Below are 21,598 nucleotides of genomic sequence, written 5' to 3' on the forward strand. Positions count from 1 at the left end.
TAACATATATCACTGTGCATCAGAATCAAACTGCTACTTCGATTTATTTCTGACCTGCTTTGTTGCCCTCTCAGGATAATGAGGGGAAAAAATGAAATTCTGATACAATTTCAAAACCAAACAATTAAATGGTTTTCCAGCAACAAATGAAGTTGCCAGGATTGTTCAGATTTTTATTTAATAATTTCAAAGTTGTGAAATAATACCCAGGAAGTCCTCTTTTATGGAGCTTACATTCATATTTTTACACTATAATAGATTCAAACATTGGGGGGTTTTGTATCTGAAGTAATGACAAAACTAGACTAATGTGTCACAGAAGGCTGTCATAACACAGAAATCACAGAATACTGAAAAGTGAAGTAAAAATATTGTCTACCTTTTCCACCTTTCCACCATTGATGTCACTGGGGAGGAATTTCTTGCCAATCGTTCTTAAATCTGTCTGAAATGATTACAGAAGACAAGATAATATTAACTACAAATATGCACTTAAAAAAAAAATAACATAGGAATAAGAATAGCATTTTTTCCATAATGACAACTACTTATTCAACAGAAATCCACTCCTTTGTGTGACAAAAAATTCAACAACTCAAGAGTTTACAAAAGAAATCTTTTTGCTTTTTAAATTATATTCTTGTTTTAATTACATTTTCAATGTTGATTAAAGTGCTTTTAAATAAACAAAACCAAATGGCTATGCAATGTTTAATGGTTAAACATAACTGTGAGGTTTCATAGAGGTAAAACATCCATCTTTGCTCTCCATCTGGCACTTACAGAAAAGTATTTTTAGTTCCTGTTTTTTTACATGCACAAATCCTTACTTATTATGATCATTAACAACTCTTTCAAAAGTAAATGTGCTAAATGTAATTATTACAAGAACTTGAACAATACTTTGCCATTAATATGTGTCAACGGTCTTCTATTCTGGCACCCTGATCTAAAACTGAGCAGGACTGTATTTTAGCATCTGAAACATTGTAAACAATTGATTTATTCTGGTTTTCAGTGAGAAACACTGGTAAATTACAAATTAGAAAACAATCATAAGAATGCACTTTTAGCATATTTACTGAGTATATAGAGGGAATAAATGCCCAATCCCCTCTCTGTTACACAAGATAGCCAGGTAATGACAAGGAAGCACATTCAGTTTTTCAATCTGAGGAAATCTGAGTTGTTCACAACTGGGGAAACTCATCTGTCAGTTGTGTGTCTCTGAATAGCACGCAGGCTTCTATAAATGGTTCCTGTGTGTTCCATATCCGTACCATGGAATCATTCTGGGATAATTTGGGTTGAAAGGGACCTTAAGGAACATCTAATTCCAACTCCCCTCCTATGGGCAGGGTACACCTTCCACTAAGACAGTATTGCTCAGAGCCCATCCAACACACCCTTAAACACTTCCAGGGATGGGGCATCCACGACTTCTCTGAGCAATCTATTCTAGTGCCTCACCACCCACATAGTAAAGAACTTCCTCCTAATATCCAGCCTAAACCTACTCTCAGACTGAAGGCATTCCCCCTTGTTCTTTCACTACATGTCCCTTTAAAAAGTTTCTCTCTCCATCTCTCTCATAAGCTTCCTTCAGGCACTGGAAAGCCACAATTAGGTCACCCCTAAACCTTTTCTTTTTCAGGCTGAACCATCCCAAGCCTTTACTCATTGGAGAGCTGGTCCATCTCTCTGATCATCCTGATGTCCCTCAGGTCCATGTCCTTTCCGCACTGGGGACCCCAGAGCTTGGTACAGCATTGAAGGTGGAGTCTCACCAGAGCAAAGGGGCAGAATCCCCTCCCTCACCCTGCTGCCCACACTGCTTCGGATGCAGCCCAGGGCATATCTGGCTTTCTGTTGTGGGCTGTGAGTGCACATGGCTGCGTCATGTCCAGCCTCTCATCCACCAGGACCTCCAAGTCCTTCTCAGCAGGGCTGCTCTCCATCTGTGCATCCCCCAGCCTGTGTTGATGCTGGTGCTTGCCCCAACCCACTTGCAGCACCTTGCACTTGGTCCTGTTAAATCTCGTGACATTCCCATGCACCCGCTTCCCCATCTTGTCCAGCTCCATCTGGACGGCATCCTATCCTTCAGGTGTGTCAACTGCACCACTCAGCTTGATGTCATCTGAAAATTTGCTGAGGGTGTACTTGGACCCTTCATCTGTCATTAATGAAGATATTTAGTGACACTGGTCCCAATACAGATCCCTGAGGGACACCACTTGTCACTGATGTCCATTGGGACTCTGCGCCATTGACCACTACCCTCTGGATGGGACTGTCCAACTACTTTCTTATGCCTCTAACAGTCCATTCATTAAATCCATCTTTCTCCAGCTTAGAAAGAAGAATATTCTCAGGGACTGTGTCAAAGGCTTTACAGAAGACCAGATAAATGACATCCGTAGCCCTTCCCTTGTCCACTGATCCAGTCACCCCATCACAGAAGGCTACTGGGTTGCTCAGGTAGAACTTGCCCTTGCTGAAATCTCCAGCTTCACATCAGAGTAGTGGGAAGGGCAGACAACTTTTACAAATACTTTTTAAGCTCTTAGGCAAAATAAAAACATTTGAAGAACTGAAGATATATTTATGCCTACTTCATGCTTATTTAAGCAGCTCACACACACACATTCAAAAAAGGTAAAAAAGGTCAGCTGACTTCTGGATTTCTTCTGCCTGAAAGGTGCCTCTAGTAGTCACGGAAGAATTTGTAAGAAGTGGAACATAAATTCATTGTTATCCTTCCATTAAAGACACACTGCTACCCTCTACTTACTCAACAGACAAGTCAATCTTCTAGGTACAAAAAAACCCCGACTTAATGATTAAAAGTGATAAGCCATTCATTCTGGCTTTGGAGTACTTGTGCAACATTTCTGGTTTATTTTTATTATTTATTAAATAAGCCTGAAATACCAACACAGTCACAAATTATCATGTCAGTACTCATTCCAGCATATGATTACATGCAGGGTAATACCCAGCAACTCACAAATACTCTATTTGGGTTTTGTATAAAGAAGCAATGCATTCTCAAACATAGGGACATGCTGCTCTGGTCCAGGAATCAAATGCCTGCCTTCTGTATGTTTTGTATTACATTCTTTGCATTATAATTTTGCTTTAATTCTTTTCATACTCCTTACATGAACTGGTGCCTGCATACATGAGTGACTGAAGACATGCTTTAAAGAATAAGTGAAAGGAGCAGAGGGGACTCTCTTTTTCAGAGTATCATCTAAACCATCTAGTGATTAAATCTTGAGGGTGGACAAAATAATCCCCAACAACTTTCACATAATTCATTATTTTATTATTTCTAATTTCATCAAGGAAGAATACTTTTCTCTTAAGCACTTGACTACATTGTTTTCGCCCTTGAAACTACATATAGTTATTACAAAGTTTATATTAAACAAAATAAAGTACAGTTTATATTAAACCACTTAAAACATCTGAGTATGGATTTAATAAAATGTTAAAATAAAATAGCAAATATATGAACTAAGAAACGCAGCAGACTTATTAATGTTTACCAACAATTATGTACTAGAATTCTGAAAAACAGGGATTCACATGCACACTTTTCTCATATCCTCAAAAATGTTATGATATATTGCTTTGAAGGTGTTGCTGTATCTTGTACATTCCTTGTTAATTTTTTGCCAAAATTATGAGTACTAATCCAGATTTCTATAGTAAAGAAAAAAGCCCAGGTTTTAGTTACATAAATATTTAGACAACAATGGATATGTAGTCTGAATGTGCTTTAAGGAGTACCATGTCCAGAAGTCAAAGTAAGGGTGCTTTATTCATCCCAACAAACTTATACTAAAATTTCATACTCATGTCATTACATAGCACTTCTGGTTATATTACAGCTGGTAGTTTGACTTTAGTTTTACATTTCATAAACAAAAGAAATATTTTCCTACTGCTAAATCTGTTCATTTTTTGTCCTATACATTCTGCAGTTTGGAATAGATGTTCTTTCCAAATAAAACTCACAATTCATACAGGCAAGGAGAGAGGTAAGTCCCTCCTTTACATAAATTACACTGACAATAGCACACTTAATTAGACACACAAACTTATACTTGAGCCATTACATCTATCATTTTTAGCATGATTTCTCAGAAAAAACATTTTCACTACCATAACTTACATTAAGGGCAACTAGGATAATATCATTTGTATCAACTTTTTCAGATGAACTTAAGCAAGCTTCAATTCCTTCATCTGAAAGACACCTGTTAAAGAAAAAAAATAGAATATCACATGATGCATCAATGAGACAAATATTTCTTCTGTCTATGAGATTGTCTTTAATTCCTATCTTTTGTACTGGTGAAGCATAGATGCAAAAATACATGAAAAATAACTCAATGTAAGTAGTTTCCTTACACTGATGGTGGTAGTGCAGGATCAGTACCTTTCCGCAAAAATTCTCTAAGTACACAATAAGTTTTGAACGCTAAATTTTTAATTGATTACCTGAATCCATTTTAAAGCGCTGGCCTAGTCTAACCTTCAAAATCACTTTTAAAAAGGATAATTTTAACTTGAGTGATCAGAAATTGTGACATTTGTTGTTCACTTTGCCTAATCTAACCCATTTGCAGTTCCAGTTTTCAATTTTACGTAGCTGGCAACCTGCCTTCTCCTTCACAGCTCTTCATTTTATTCAAATACATCACAGCAACCATTACATAATTGATAGACACCCAGTCTGAAACACAGTTCCTCCTCAACACTGAAATAACTACTCACCAAGAAATAACCTTTTCCCAAATAATAAAATGATTTAAGAAACAAAGAGTAATATACACTAATTGTTAAATAAAATAAATATTCCCGGGTGCTTTAAAAAATACTTCATTTTGAAGAAAATAACATACACAGTGTAACATACAAACAAGGCACAATATTTGAAGGGAAGTACATTTGACAGAATTTTTTGATTCTAGCCCTGGTGACTTTAACATTGCCCTTTTCAGTCCTGCCATGGTTCCAAGACTAATTACTGGTCCCAGCTGTGCTCTAACCCAGACACTTGATGGGATTTATCTGTTCATGTCAGACACTGGAATCTAGCAAATCCTGAGTCCCCACCATCGCCAAAAAGAAGAAAAGCCAATAATGAAACAATTCAGATGGCAAAAACCCCCATGCATATATATAGAAACAGAAGAAGAAACAATCCTATTTTTTTAATAAAAGACAAGTGCTTGAGAAGAATAAGGTAGCAAGACGTGTTGCCTTGCATGGGAATACAGGATTTCCCAGCTGAGTAATTCTAAGCTTCAGTACTATGATATGGGAAGATTTATGCAACTCCTGTGCATTAGCAGCTCTCATTAGCTGGAGTCAGAAGGTAAAGCAGAACAGCATTCTCACTCTGTGCCAGGGGAAACAGATACATCCAACACACTATCCTGCTCTCGAGGCTTCAACTGTGGCTTAATTACACCAACAGACTTCCTAGAAAGAGCAGTATCAAACTCTACAAGTTTGCCTTCTGCCATCTTCAGCATAAAACTGAACAGAAGTTGAACAGCAGGGGCTGAGGGAGTACAAAATCCATAAGCTGAGTTTTAGACTGTTGGTGAAGTCATGGAAGGATTTTTCTTTTACTGCTCCAAATGCAAATGAAATCATTCTTCATTCTACTAAAGCTAGAGGGACTGCAATTCTCTGACAGAGTTATTTAAGCCAAGTACTTCAACAAAAGTGCTGCCATTTTCCAGCAAGAAAAACACATTTTTAAAGAACGAGTAAACAAGAATCTGACCTACAATTAAACTTTCTCTATATAGGACAAGATTAATTCTGCTATTACAAAAATTCACTGCTAAGTCATGTTTTACTTTTGCACCTCAAAGTGAAGAAGACTGAATCACAGCTGTCAAAATAGCACTCTGGTTTAGTCAAAAATTTCAGTTTACAACTTTCTTTGTATAAATTTACATATGAATTTTCAGTTTAGTTTGTCTCATTATTTAGGAAAGCTTTTGAAACAGAACCTCATGGGAGATAGACCACTAATTTTTGATTTGTGCTAATTTAAGCAACAGCACTTAGCAAAAACATTGCCTATCTGACCAAAATCTCTGCCAACCTCACAGAGACACCAATCATAAAATACTACTGAGGACATCTGTTAGGTTGATTTAAGCAAACATCAAAGCTTTTTAGCAAAAGCCTGACTGATTTGGTTGTTTTAAGAATTTTCAAAAAAACAAAATCTGTGAATGTCAGTGTAAGGGGGGATACTTTATAGTTTGGATTTGGTTGGTTTATTTATTATAGATGCTTATTATATGAAAGTATAAATTAGGTAAATGCAAAAGATCAGGATCAAAATTACTTTCAAGGAATAAAGATCTAATCAACAATTCTGTCGGCAGAATTTTGCTAAAGAACTTCAACAGAGGAAAAAGAGCTTTCCAGTAATGTGTCAGGTGCTGCTTCTGTGCAACAGGATGCAAAACTACAGATTTAGTAAAAAATGGTCAGAAATTGGCCAAGAAGCAAATTGCAAGCAGGAGAAACTGTACACCAGATTCAGCCAAAGCACAGATCTCTCCTGCTGTAACAGAAGCTTGAAACCAGGATATATCAAGGCAGTCTTTTCCATTTTGCCATAATAACATTCTTATATTGCTATATTTCATATAGCAATAAGTACTCCAAACATGTTTATATTTTCTTAACAAATTTAAAGAAACTTATTTTAAATAAACTATTTTATTTTCTCCTGTTTATACAGTCTCCTATAAGAACTATCTAAATTTTAGCTTTGAGTATTTCCTGCTATAGGCCCACAAATTATTTAAGAAAATAAAAATAAGTATTTTTATTAAATTTATTTTAAAATAAATGTATTTGTACAGAAAAAAATACATATACCTCGCTCAAGTATGAAAAGGGAGTTAAAATAGATAAAGCTACCTCTTCAGATGGCATAATCCTTCCCCCAACAACATAAGGATTATCAAGTCTGAGCTTTTTCCAGACTCTGCAGGAATCAGATTCCCTTTTTCTATCTGTTCTTAATGAAGGCATGTGATATGCTGAAGGTAGGACCTTTACAGCATAGGGCCACTCAATCCTTTGTTCTCTGTATTAGATCAAGGAAGAGAAAAAAAATAAACCTGACCCTGAAGAAAACCAAAAGCAGTAAAAACCTGCTCTGGAGTCAAAGAGAACAGTCCTGCAGCTCTGTGTCTCTATTATATTCATTCAAGAGCCTCACATCATCTGCATTACCTGTTCTGCCCGTTTTGCAAAATACCATGACCTTAGATAACAAAAGGTGACCTCCAGTGTGATCCTATTACGTTAATCCAACAAATTTCCTATTGCCAAGTTGTTGGAAGCAATCCCTAACCAGGCATGAATCAGATCACTCTGCTGAAGTGCCCAGAAGCCTCCCAATTTCCAAGATCTACCTGGCTGTGCTGGTGCTGTACAAGCAGTGTCTGTCATTTCTTGCTCTCCACACCTCTATTCCAATCCGTCTCCCCCAGCATTCCTTTATAAATCAAGGAGACACTGAGAATAACCTGGCACAGAAATGCTGCTGCCATAATCAACAAACTCCCTTTTTTCCTACTGTAAACAAACATTTCAGAATTAAGCACTTCTGCTTAATGTGAAGCAGCAAATAAATAAAAGGTATAATAAATGGGTAAGAAGCATAAGGAGCAGCAGCCAAGCTCCACAAAGCTCTCCAAGAAGTCCAAAGCAAGCCATTGGCTGACCACTGACATCTTACAGCGACACAAAAAATCCCCCACAACCTCCCCCATAACCTCCCACTATGAGGACTGGTAGGTAACCAAACTAAGACACATTAAAAGTACCTTTAGTTTCCAAGAAATAAAGTACTCACTACACTTCTTTCTTATAACTTTCAAAACAATCTTAAAAGTTACATATTGAAGTTATGAAAACAACTACATTGATTTCAAGGGAATTTTAGCAAATAATACTGCAGGAGTCACACAGGGATTCTGTGGCCTTGGAACATTAATACAAATTAGAGGGGGAAAAAAACCATCACAGTTTACAACCAAAATGGGCATAAAACTTCCACAAATGGTTGAGATGGTTATTTGTGAAGCATTCTCAAGAGAAAGAAGATCAGAAGAGAAAGGAAAATAAATGTTTCTAATGCAATTCTTCTGTATTATGCCTGCTGAAACCTGAGGGATATGTCACCTATTCCTCCCCCCACTCCAGCTCCATTCATCTGAGACATGAAGCAGTACAATCCTCTTAGCAACAGCTTTTGTCAGAAAAACCATCTCCTAGAAAGTACCTGCATTCCCACCTTCAAATGAGACATTAAAACAAAACCATTAGTAATGAATCAGCATTTTCTACATGAACCATTCACATATAAATCCAAATCTGCAATTTTTCTGTCAAAATGTTCTCAACAACCTTCTAAGAAAACAGATTTCAGTAATTCTTCCTTCGTAATACACAAAAATACACATCAGTGACAGGCAGAGCTGTTTTCCCACTGCTCCTTCATATCAAGTATAACATCAATTTAATAATCACTTTTGTACATTATAGGTGTGCATTCTCCTTTTCAGTATCTCCCACTGCTATGGAATATAACCACAGTACCAACCTTGCCTATGCCTCTACTTATCTCACTTTATGTTCTGCTTTACTTCATAAAGAACAAATTACACCTGATGTGGCCTGAATAGACAGATTTCTGTACTGCTACTGTATTACCTATGTCTGAAACACTGAAGAAATTGGCAATATCAAAGCAAGATGCATTTTTTGTCTGCTCTATCCTGTTGGATCAAACACTTCATCTGCAGACAAACACGCACGTGTATACACATGCACACACACACGGAAAGGTTTTAAATGAGAGCCTTATTCTCTAATTAAATCCACCAGGTAAACAACTCTCCTAATAATATTTATTTGTCATGAGCAGCTTTCTTGAAAAGCATATTTTCTCTCTTTGTAATTAACAGTTCATGCACCAACACAAATCTTTAATCTTCCATCCTTTTTCTATCACATAATTTTTCTATAAATACTCTGTAATTTTCTTCCACCGTATCTAGAATTAACATCTTATTAAGTAGAAGCTTTCTTTAAGGGAAGAAGCAAAAAAGGAAAATTAATATAAATAAATATGTTCTATACAATTTATCCATTTCAGATTCCCAGCTCTTCCAGAATCACAGTGATATTACCAAACACAAACTGCACTACCACTTCGAATTCAGTGCCAACCACACAAATCAATGTTTGAGTTTTACAGCAAATTTTATATAGCTATTTTCATTGTGTTTATGCAAACATCAGAATGTTCCTTACATATCTTTGCTACAGAAGCAGACTTATACAATCGTGCCATAAAACGGTATAATTTTCAAAGGAAAAAAAAAATTGCAAAAAGCTTTCAAATTTTTCTTACTTGATAACACCTCAATAGAAAAGAGAACACTTGAAGCAATTAAGCAAAGAGCAGCTTAAAAGACCGCAGTAGTACAACACCACCACTGGATGTCAGTGTTGTTCCATAACACAAAAACTGCGCACCAGCTATTTCAAAAACTTGGGCGTTCTCTTAATAGGGCTTCAAAGTATTTTGCTGAATTTCAGGTGTGCAAAGAAATTACATTAAATGTTAGAAATTTCACTAAGGGGCTATCCACTACAGCTGTTTAAAAAAGAAAAACAAAGCACGTTTTAAGACATTATTATCCAAATACAAAAATCAGATTGCCAATAAAGTTTATCCTTTAACCTGCGTAACTATTACTGGGAAGCAACTGACACTGTTCTTCCCTTCAGCTTCTGAGCTTCTAAATGGGCAAAATTTAGAGTCAATTGTTCCTTTACCCACAAGGCAAACATCTGCAAGGAATGACAAACCTAGATTCAAGTGGCATTCTTGGCAATTTTACTATCAATATTCTCACACCAAGAAATGCCATTTCATTTTGCAATTGCATTTAAAGATTTATGTTCTACATCTTGTTCTTGTCTCATACATTTGGTATATCATCCTCTGTGTTTTGCACATACACCAATGATTATTGCTATAAACTGTATTTTTGTTTTCCTACCACTTTTTCAATTTAACAACACTCTGAACTCTGACCTGAGCACTCACAGCTTTGCAGTTTTAAGGAGCTTTATCTCAAGTTTGAGCTGAGTACTTCGCCCAGGTTTTGCATGATAGTATCAAATCAAGCATGACCCAGAAGACGTTTTCACGTAGCCTCAGGTTTTGACAGTGAACCATCCACAGCCATTCTTCCTAGTACAGTCAAACTACTTTGATAATTGCCTTACCGGAACTTAATCTAAACTGTTACTCTATTTCACTCCTTAAAGATGCAAACCCAACATATTAAAATAACAGAATGGACTGTATTGTATCACTATTAAAAATCCACTAAGTTTTAAATGCACTTATGCTAGCAAAAGCCAATTTGAATAATCCAAAAAGCACACTAAGAAATACAGAATTTTGGTTCCAACTCGGTAAGCATGTAGATGAAGAGGCACCAAAGTATTTAAGCCTATCTTTAAAATATTACTGACATTTCTAAAACTGGTGCACAGCCACTACATCATCTTGGTTCCCCAGGCAGTTAAACTTGCATCTCAGCTACCTAATTTTTCACTCCTGGGAATACACTGCTTCCTTAAGTGCAGACTCCAACCCAAGCCAAGCTGAAACCCCAGAAAGAAACTCATAAAATATACATTCACAAGCTCATGTTCTCAGATGTTTAGCTGACAAAACTTAAGGCCTACACCTCTCTCAGATGTCTATGACATTTGACTTTCAATAAAAAACATGAACTAAGAAAGTCCATGTATTTTTAGAACAAATAAAAAAGGTTGGTGTTTTTTTACGCTATATAATAAAAGCAGAATGACTGTCATTACTGCCCCCACCTTTTTTTTAACGTGAGAAATCAAACCCAAGTTAATTAGCACTAAAATCTATTTTGACAGTAAAATCCTGACCTAAAGAAAGCACAGCAAATGCTCAGTGCCAAAGAAAAGGAGAAAAACCAAAATGAAAACAAAATCGAAAGTGCAGCACTTAAACACCACCAGTGCATTAGCTTCTTCCTGGCTTACTTTTACCTGACACTTTCAGTAGGAATGGGATAAAGCCTAGTAACTTAGAAGCACTACAGTTCTAAACATATGCAATATCAAGCACTAAAAATATTATTTCACTGCATAAGCAACAGTAGTCCAGCGCTGATGGTGAGGCCCAGCGCAAGCACCCATTGTGCTTCTCCTTCTGGAACCTCCTGCTCCTCAGCCAGCCTACCCCATCTTGAGTGGAGCCACTTCCTTGCCCTCCTACCAACACCAGAAAGGCAAAGAGCCCAGATGGAACTGCTCTCCCTAACAAGGAGCTTTTGCTGTCTCTCCTACAGTAACACTGGGGAGGAGAGCTGTCTTATCCCTGGGTCAATAAGTCCTGAGACAGGATTTGGTGGTAAGGACATTTCTGCTTGGTGTCACAAGCAGAGAGCACCCCAGCAATCCCTCAAGAGCTTCCAAGTCATATTTCTATTATGATTTTTTTAATCACCTTTATCAAACCAGCCTCTTATCCATTTCCAAAGGACAAGGACTATTGTCATACAAAATCTGGAATAAACAGTGATAGTTTTAGCATTAATCTTTAAAATGCTTGACATGCAAGCATTGTATGAATTACAGCAAGAACTGTAATTCTATTATTGGGTTAGCCTGACAGTCAGTCACTCTCACACCTCTCTACATCCACCCCACACACCACCCTTCACTTCTTAATTACTAGAACTTGTATTATTTTGGGGTTCCCCCCACAGCCTCTCTGAAATTACTCTGTTCCAAACATGAAGTATCAAAAAGCAAGTTTTAAGCATACTCTGCATCAAGTTGTTGCACACAGAACACGAATTTTAAGACACTTTAACAGCTGCATAAGTAAAGTCTTTATAATCACACCTCCCATAGAGTGATGTGTGCTCTTTTTAAGTCTATTTTCTTCTATAAAATTCCTACTGCTGGGAATATTTAGAGTATGAGACTGGCAACACATCTTTAACAAGTATTTCACAATTAAAAAAAAAAAAGGGAAAGTTTGGTTCTTGAACAAAACATAAAGCTTGTTTACCACACAAAAAAAAAAGCTTACAACCACATCTCTAATAACATCACCATCAAAAACCTCAGACTCTCCACTTTCTCTTACACATATGCAATATACTTCATTCACCAAAGTGCTTTACCTAAGCTATGTACACAAAACTGAAAACCAGAATCAACCTTCCTTTAATATTTCAGTTCCCAACAAAAGAATTCAAAATAATCATTTGCAAAGCCCTGACCCAGAGTCAGAAATCCTAAAACTGGAGAATGTCTCACAACACAGGTCTACAAGAAGCTGGTTTCAGGACATCTAAGTTCTTCTACAAGCAGATAACTGGGCAAGCGAGAAATGCACATGGAAAAGCCTGTCTTGGACTGACAAGGAGCTATGAAGCAGGGCACTCTCTGAAAGTGCTGCACAGACAATAACTTTACTTCCTTATGCTTTCAAAAAGCTCAAATTAGATGGACTTCACTGAGTAATATTTATCTCTTCATTGGCATCTCTAAACAGTGTGAGAAATCACTGAAGGTCAGGAAAAAAGCTACAAATTGAGATCTCAAATCTACATGTGATAGGTCTTTAAAACCTCTACTGCTGCAATTTTAGGTCTTATTTGAGATACAGTTTTAAACTGCACTAGCAGCACTGTGAGTATATGCAAATGTAACTACTACATAAGTAAAGAGCCACTAAATTTTCCAACTTAAAAAAACTGCAAAAGCCACTGATAAATAATTTGACAGGTAATTTACATTCAAAATGTATCTGAAAAACTATAATTTTTTTCATATTAAAGATGGCAAGATCCAAAGCACTAGTTAGGAAGTGGGGAATGAAGGAGATTGAAAAGAAGAAAGCAAACAACTTCCCCCAAATAAAAGATGAAATCACCAGCTTAGCATCAGTCTAGAAGGAACTTTCACCCATCTCACTCATTACTTTATTTCCACTTCTGGAGCCCTGCATTAACACAACAGACACAGAGCATAACTTTCTCTGCTGGAAGTAACCAACCAAGCTCCACAATGCAGCCATAATCATCAATCACATCAGAATGCAGACATGGGAGTTACTTATTTCACCACCATGTATATAAGACAAGGAGTGTCTGAGTCAAACTGAGATCCCTATTCTGCTGCAGTGGCTACACACTCTTTTATGTTGAAGATCAAAAAGGTATATAGCTCTCACTTCACCATATAGTTATATACAGAATCTCTGGGTGAATGAGTTGGTTAAACAAACTCAAAAAACCATCAAAAGCCCAGGACAAATCAGAAACTTTGATAATAATAAAAAATTATATTTAAACAGTAAGAAATTATTTTTTCATGATGAAATAAACATGGTTTCAGGGTTTTGTGACTTTCCAAACTTTATTCAAGGGCCATTATTACTGATAGACAAAACAGTAAAGAGGTACTGGATTTTATATTTAAAACCAAAATATTAAAGGATGCTTTTCAAAGGCAAAAGAGAGGTTAATTATATCAACCAAACAAAAAGAAGTCGAAAGAAAGACTGAACAAAATATTCTGGAGGATTAATTTGCTAAAAGTTAATAATAAAGACTTTTCAAAGCAGACAGAAAAATCTTGACAGGTGACAAGGATGACAAATGTATGAGTGCCAAAACGACTGATAAAAAACAGTTATACTATATAAGTTGGTTTTCTTTGGGTTTTTGGTTGTTTCAGGTTTTTTTCTTAATTATTCTTTCTAAACTAAATCTCTACAGAGATTTGGAAGTTCACCAAACTAAAGTTCTCATTCAAATACATATCTAAGCATGTTTCTCAAATTGATATTTCAATATAAAATGCCTTAGAATATACACAGCAGTGACAGCAAACCCCACTGGGATCAGCAAGTGTTTACCCAATAGCTCTACAGCAGCCGAAATCCAGAACTGCTGACATGTTTTAAATGAACACCTCTACCAGAAGAATGGAAAACAATAGAACATCAGACATATTGATCACATGAAATCCTAGGATTTACATAGACACACGTGCAAACTCATATGAGCTATAACAAAAACTAGAATTTGCAGACGCATGAGAACCTTTTGGGTTTTAGGGGGAAGACAATATTTCTGGCAGATAGATGTCCCACCCACAGCTATTAGACTTCTCTAAAAGATGAAGAGAATGAGTGGAGAACAGAAGGATGCAAGAAGGAGAGGGTAGAAAGACTTGCTGAAATAGCTTTGGCAAGACCCTTCACCAAAAGTTCTTAAAGAATTAATTAAGGCACAAGAAGGGAGAAGAATCCTTTCTCACATACTAAAACATGGGAAAGGAAGGGTATGAACACAATGGTCTCTCTTCCAGGGGATTAGTTAACAATGGATATATTCCTCTGGTTCACACAGAATACCACAAATTTTAAGGCGAAGGACTGGATAGCAAGGTGGTAATTGGTGATGATTATACAGTTCTAGATGATGCAAAAATCTATAGCTTACTGCTTTCTGTGACCATAGGATAAGCTGTCAGGTGAATTTCAACATCAATAAACACAAAGCACTGCACAACGAGAAGAAAAAAAACTCACACAATGTGTACAGTTCTGAGCTCTAATTTAATTATCATTAATGAAAAATTTGTCGTCATTCAGGACAGTAAGTCATGGCTCAGTCCAAATCACAAAGAATACTAGGATCTGTTTTGAAAATAATACAAGACACAACATTATAAAACAAAGCAATTCAAATAATTACTAAGTAACAGTGTTGCTTCATGTAACTTTCTATTATAAAATTTCAGGTTGCTTAATTTTTAACACAGACTTCCACCACATTGTGCAGCACATATTCTCCTGACTAGCTGCAGAATCTCCATCCACAGACATCTTCCAAGACATAGCTAAGTAAAGCTACAGCTGATCTAATCTAGAGTCCTTCTTGGAGCAGAAGCTTTAATTAGGACAACTTTCAGAAATATCTTAGAATATTTCAAAAACTCAATGCAATTTGCAACCCTTGAACATATTACATTTAACATATTACATTTTAAGATGCAAAAACATAGGCTTAGTTTTAAAAATCCTTGAATTATGCTGTCCTTGGTTAACACACTTTATTCTTACTTCCATGCTGGCTTTACATACTTACATTTATTTTTATTTCCACTGGTTTAAAATCTACTGGAATTCTGGCACAATTTCATAGGTTATGTTGTTGTCCCTTCAGGTCAGTGGTTTTTTTGTATGTTTTTTCATACCTTAGCTCAAAAGCTGTTTAGTGTCTATAAAAAATAGAACTGGTGATCTTTTAACAAATAACCTAATTAAAATACACATTCCACGTTTAACTACAAGAGAAATGTAAAGTCTGTTGCTAATACTGGTAAAGAGAGACAAATACACCAAATTCCAGTTCAGAATACATTTAACACTCTGTGTGGTAGGCTTTCCATCCTTCTGAGAGCAAGCAGTGTTGTTTGCACTGCTGCTTCAGCATAGGTTCAATGCATATGCTTTCAAATGTTACAATTCTTTTCTAGTGTAGTGCGCCAGCTCACTAACCTTTTTAAGACATACAGCAAACAGCTGATACCCATGTGGCCTCTGTGTAACCAAGCTGATTATACAACAGATTAGAGTCCTCAGCTTCTTATAGAAAGCCAGACAAGAATTAACTAAGACCAGCTCTCAGCACACACAACAGAAACAATGAACCGGTGATTTACTGTACAGCAAACTTAGCATGTATTTTGATCAACTAATGAATGAATTGGGAAGCCATGGAAAATCAGTAATCCCTTCAACACTAAACCAGATGTGTAAGAAACTATCACATAGATAAATGTAGGGAATTGAGTCTTTCTGTTACCAATATTGATTTGTTCTCTTCTTCCCCAAGAGTCCCAATTACAAGTTCTAAGTCTTATAAAAACAACTTTTAAGAATCTGAATGCAATTTTGCAATTGATATTTGGAGATTTCAAGTAAGGTGACTTTGCTCAGTCCCTGGCAGGAACACACCAGTTCATTGCAGTCTACCAACACCATCAGTCATCCCAAACTAAGTTCCCACTACCACTTAATTAACCAAATAATAGAAGTCTGCTGTTGGATGACACACAGCACCCCAAACATCACCATCTCTGATGTCTCCAATCAGATGTCAGCATTGAGAAACCTGACCCAATGCAAGTCTGTCATCCACAGAAACCATTCTCTTACTCAAGGCACAAAATACGGCAAAATTAGAATTAGGATGCAGAGAAAGATGAAAGCAAGGTTATCAAGTGATCAAGTATTACCAGCAGTAGCCTGATGACATAAAAATTACCAAAAACCCTGTTCGTTGGGCACAAAACCATACAATTAAGTCATTATCTTACTGCCAGATTCTGGCTTGCATCTTGACAAACACAGATTTGTCAATACATCGTTCCAGAACCACCTTGGTTATTTCATTTTTAAATGAATTTAGTACTGTTTCTCTTTTTCTCCTGCACTCAAGCTAATGGTATTGCCTTCTAAATTCATGTAATTTATAACTGTGCTTTTCCAGCTTATAAAATGAAGGTAAATACAGCAATTATAGTGTTTATCCCAAATTATTATTACAAGGTACAAAGTGAGGCTGCGATGCTTCTGGCATTCCACTGCATAGGAAAGCCAAGTCTACCATAAGACAACAACTAGTTCTCTGCCAAAACAAAAGGAAACATTTAAAAATTTGAAACATGAAAGAATGGCAGGAAAAAGTAAATTCCATTAACCAAATCAAAATTCAGACAAAAGAAAAGCAGTTCCAACATAAACACATCTATGAGTTAATCACAGTTTTTTATTTCTATTTATTTCCCTTTTCTATCTTCCTCTTTCCCATAGGTTTACACAGTTCTTATTCTTAAACTGCAATACTGCAGAAAAAAAAAAAAAAATAAGCTGATCTTATATAATAATATGCAAGAAGGCATGTAAGATACCAGGGCTTTAAAACCAAGATATGACCTGACAGCATTCAAGTGGGTAGTTCAAAATATTCTGAGAGAGAAGTTCCACAACATAAATACATTTCCCTGAAAGTACACCATTCTCCATCTCACTGCAGTATTATTATACTCTTAGATACAGAATTTATGTTCTAGCCTTTAAGTCATATAGCAATTGATCTACTCAATGCTATTTTTATTTTCAGAAATGGACACACATTAATCACACAAGCAAAATAAATTTATCCAAAGGTACTTGGTAGAAGATGATGCAAAATTAGGTGCAGAAATCAGATGTACGTTCCTGGGCCACACCTCAAGCATTACTACCCTTCAAGTATTATAGACATCTATGAGAAGATATTATAGTTTTCAAATATTTGAACTCTTGAATTTCTTAGGCTTCTCGTTTTCAACTAAACTACCCCTATCCTTTCGCCTTTCCCTAGAAGGTAATGTTTTTTTCTAGTCCTCTACTTAGACTTCTTTTTCTCCCCTTCTCCCCACCCACACAGCTTTCATGCAGTGCTGTACCCAAACTGGACACCAACTCCAGCTAATGCCTTACAGCACTGACCAAGCTGAAAGAACCTTTTAATGTATCTTACAAACACCATAACTAACAAGCAGGACAGCTGCTTTTTATACCCCATTCAACAGCATGATACTTCATAATACTCTCTACATATATAACAAAATATAAAAAAAGAACCCTCAAAATATTTTCCTGCAGAGCTGCTTCTCATGAACCCTTATGATATGCAGGTGACTACTCCTACCTACACCCACAAAAAAATCTGCATTAAGCTTACTGAAATACATTTGTTTCTCTTCTATTCCAGACCCTTTTCGAAGTTAATTTTAAATTCTAAAGACTTGCTGCTGAAGTGTTTGCAACCCTTCAGGTTAGACATTGTCTCATACTGTAAGTAATCCCCCATCTCACAAGCAACAGTGTCTGCTATATATAAACTACATTTTCCCTTAAGTACCTAAAAAAAAACCACCCAAAGCTTCATTAAATGAACAAGACAGCATTGTTTTTTTCCTTGTCAAGACTTGTCTTGCCTTGTTTCTTAAATTTCTGTTTGCAGTTGCTTGTCATCCTATTATGTTTGTCTACAAAAACACTGAAAATTATTAAACTGTTTACAGAACACCATCTTAGTCTGAGTGTTTCAAGATTCTCATTTTTACAGGGAAAAAAACTAAAGGAGCAGTAACAATAGCTGAAGCCCGCTAATCTTTTCTCACAATGTTCTTCTGCTGCCACATTTACAGAAGTGTGAATCATTTAATTTTACATAAAGTAAAAAGCAGGCATTTTGGAGGTAATCTTGTTACCCAACTACAGGCACATAATTCTAACTTTATCCTGGATGGAGAGAATGCAGATGAATAGATCAAAGACAGAAAATGAGAAAGGAAGAGTACTTCATAGACTAAGACCCCTGTCTTAACCTGTTCCCTCTGATGCTTCTTTAATATAAGAGGACATAAAGAATTATCTTTTGGAAAGAAAAGAATATTTCTCACCCCAAATTAATATAAGTTTACAGAAAGGAAAAAACTAAAATCACAACACAAAACCTTCACCAAGCTTTGCCTCAAAAGAGTTGTCCTATTGCTCAAGATTTTGGAGACCACTTTTTAAACTTTCCCTCTGTGCTAATTGCTAATGGCCAGAGCTTTACTCTGTGTTAAGTGCTGGCATTCAAGTATGGCATCTCAAGTTTCACTGATGTCACCTCACAGTGCCAGTGTTCACACTGTCCTCTCCTCGCATGACATCCCAGATCACAGGTCCCAACATCTTTCACTTAGGTGTTGCCACTCATGTCACTTGCCAGATGAAAGTGAACAGACAGGAACTGTAACTTGTTCCTGCACATGACACTATTTCAGCGACAGACACCTTACTGATACTTCCCTATTCAGTGACTCAATCATGCGGAATCTTAAGGTGAAAAAAGGATTTACTTTCTACAAGGGTATTTTCTCACAGACATTGCCTCACAGTGGGGAAACCTCTCAGCAACAACTGCTAGAGGATTTAATTGCATAGTTTGCATGCAAGCTATCGAATACAGACAGAGTATTCCTATAAATAGACCAGATTTATTCCCCAGAGACAGCACGTGTTGATTTGAGAAGGGTTACAAAGGCTAACCTACACATGATTTGGCATCAGAGCTTGGATGCAGTCTGTTCTTGTTGTGGGATGGCAGCCAAGTACCTGCTGGCAGCATCTACAGCAAAATTTTTGCTATGACTAATTCAGGCGACTGTACCAGTACAATAGAGAAGAATGAATATATCTTTCCCAGGGAAAAAAAAAAAGGAAACTGTCTATCTGTAGTAGTGAAATTCAGGGCAAAGATTATCAGGAACCTCTCAGTGGCAGTCACAATCCTTTCTATAGAGACATGGTATGCTTTTGCCATCAAAAGAGCAGCTTGAAGGTAGTTCAAGTAGCTACAACCACCTTTAGCTACAAAAGGTAAATCCATTCCTTTCCTTCATTGAACAAAGCAATATATTTCTGCAATAAAAATACTTTAGTGTGTACAAACACTAAGCTTGTTAGGCAATTCAGCACTATTCCCCGATCCTAGACCCTGCAAACTTCCAGGAGGTGCCTGGTTTTAACTGGAAGTACAGGGACTTCACAACCTTCTAAAATACATTTGTCAAGCTTTTTAATCAAGATTTATGAAATATGCTGGTTCTAACTTGCCCTGCTGCAACCCATTAAGAAAAATGCTCACTTATTAGTCCAAGCTGTGCTAGAGCAAAGGTCTGTTTCGATTCTCATCCTACTAAAACAGCAAGGGTATAAACTAAACGCAAATTCATTTTCAGCATACTTCAACAGCTTTGCATTGCTAGAGATATGCAGCTATATACTAATATTCATCTCCTTCTACTAAGTAGAAAATAACATCATGCTATGACAAAACAGAGTATTCCAATTTTACCCATAGATTAGATTTTACCATAGACCCAGCATTCATGAGGATTTATCAATCCATAAAGCCAAGACACGCTAAGCATAGAAGTAGTCACATCTGAGAGTCTCGGTGTATTGAGAAAAACTTCCTAGACAAAACTAAGCTAGTACATCAGAAAAGGCATTCAAACAATAAATAAACAAAACTCTCTGACACCAAGAAAAACCTTTTTCATAAATCAAATAATACATCTTAAAAATCTCAGTCACAATGTTCAAGCAAAGAGTGTCCCTGCTTCCACCTCTTCCTCCCATTGCCTACTGGATGCTAACTTCCCTTTCCCAACACCTCTCACTCCTCCACCCAACAGATCTTAAGTTTAAAAGTTTAGCTGCTGATTGAGAATAACTGCATCCGTGTTGATGTGTATCTACCTTAGAGAGCTGATTCTGTCACGCATTCTCACTCCTCTCTCTGGAGTGAGAATGCTCAGTCAGAGAGCATTTGCTCTGGCACAGTAATTTTCCCCCCTACTCTAACTCTGATGAATGCTGGTGCTGCCACTGTCACCGATGGGCTCAGCTTCGGCCAGCAGTGGGTGTGTCCTGGAGCCGGCTGACATTGGCCCTATGCACATGGGGGAAGCTTCTGGCAGCTCTTACAGAAGCCTCCCCTGTAGCCCTCTGCTACTAAAACCTTGCCAGACAAACCCAATAAGTAAGCTGTCATGCTTTAAGTCTAAACACAAAAGAATGCTAACATGCTTTTTACAAATGAAAAGAGCCTATGTTTGTAAAAAGTGTTTTCTTTGTATAAATAGCTGCAGTTTTAAAAGTTTTCTACTTCAAAAAAGAAATTTATTTACCAGCTCACCGTAATCAACAAGTCATACAAAAAATGGCAGTTCAGACTGAAGATTTAGCTTCCTCAGGGAACTGAAGTATTCAGAAATTACAGAAACATGCCAAAAATTAAGGTACTCCAGGAACAAGGACCTTGAAATCTTCATGTGCTCAAGTTAAAGAGCTGTCTGTGGAGGCACCTAGTAGTAGCACGAAAGACAGCACCAGCTTGCAGCAGGGCAGGGTGCTGTGTGACACCTGGCAGCCCTCAGTCTCACCCAGCATTAGGCACCTGCCCTCAGGTAGCACGGCAGAGCCCTGGCGCCGGCAGGATCTGGCACTTGGCTCACATGGGCACGCTGCCCACTCCACTCACAATGGAAAAGCAAAGCCTCTGCCACAGCTGCCATCCATAAAAGAGCGATAACAACATCTCTGCCTCACAAAAGTACTGCAGGGAAAATTGAATTTGAGGTGGGAAGCATTCAGAGACAAAAGGTGGATATTTTTATGAGCAAATTTGGAGTCTTTTTAATCAACAACTAAACATTTGAAGTAACACAGTTATTACACCTTGCATTCAAGAATACTGCAAAGATCACATACACAAAACCACAGTCCTTAGTCTGTTACCTTCCTTCACATCCTCCAAGGAAATGCCACACAGAAAAGCACATTTAT

General features: G+C 37.0%; 1 protein-coding gene across 8 annotated transcripts in view; it reads right to left on the reverse strand.

Moving 5' to 3' along the window:
• TDRD3 (tudor domain containing 3) overlaps positions 1 to 21,598 on the reverse strand; it is a 91,987-nt gene that overhangs the window by 45,736 nt on the left and 24,653 nt on the right. For 6 of the 8 annotated variants that reach the window (XM_041407239.1, XM_041407241.1, XM_041407242.1 and 3 more), the window contains exons 2-3: positions 4,184 to 4,268; positions 380 to 445 (exon numbers count right to left, since the gene is read on the reverse strand). In XM_041407239.1, coding sequence (XP_041263173.1) covers positions 380 to 445; positions 4,184 to 4,268 — 151 coding nt within the window. The remainder of the gene's footprint in view (positions 1 to 379; positions 446 to 4,183; positions 4,269 to 21,598) is intronic. The other 2 variants (XM_041407244.1, XM_041407243.1) reach the window with 1 other exon arrangement.

This window comes from Onychostruthus taczanowskii, unplaced genomic scaffold (assembly GCF_017590055.1).
Source record: "Onychostruthus taczanowskii isolate IOZ18803 unplaced genomic scaffold, ASM1759005v1 scaffold26, whole genome shotgun sequence".
Classification (NCBI taxonomy): Eukaryota; Metazoa; Chordata; class Aves; order Passeriformes; family Passeridae; genus Onychostruthus; species Onychostruthus taczanowskii.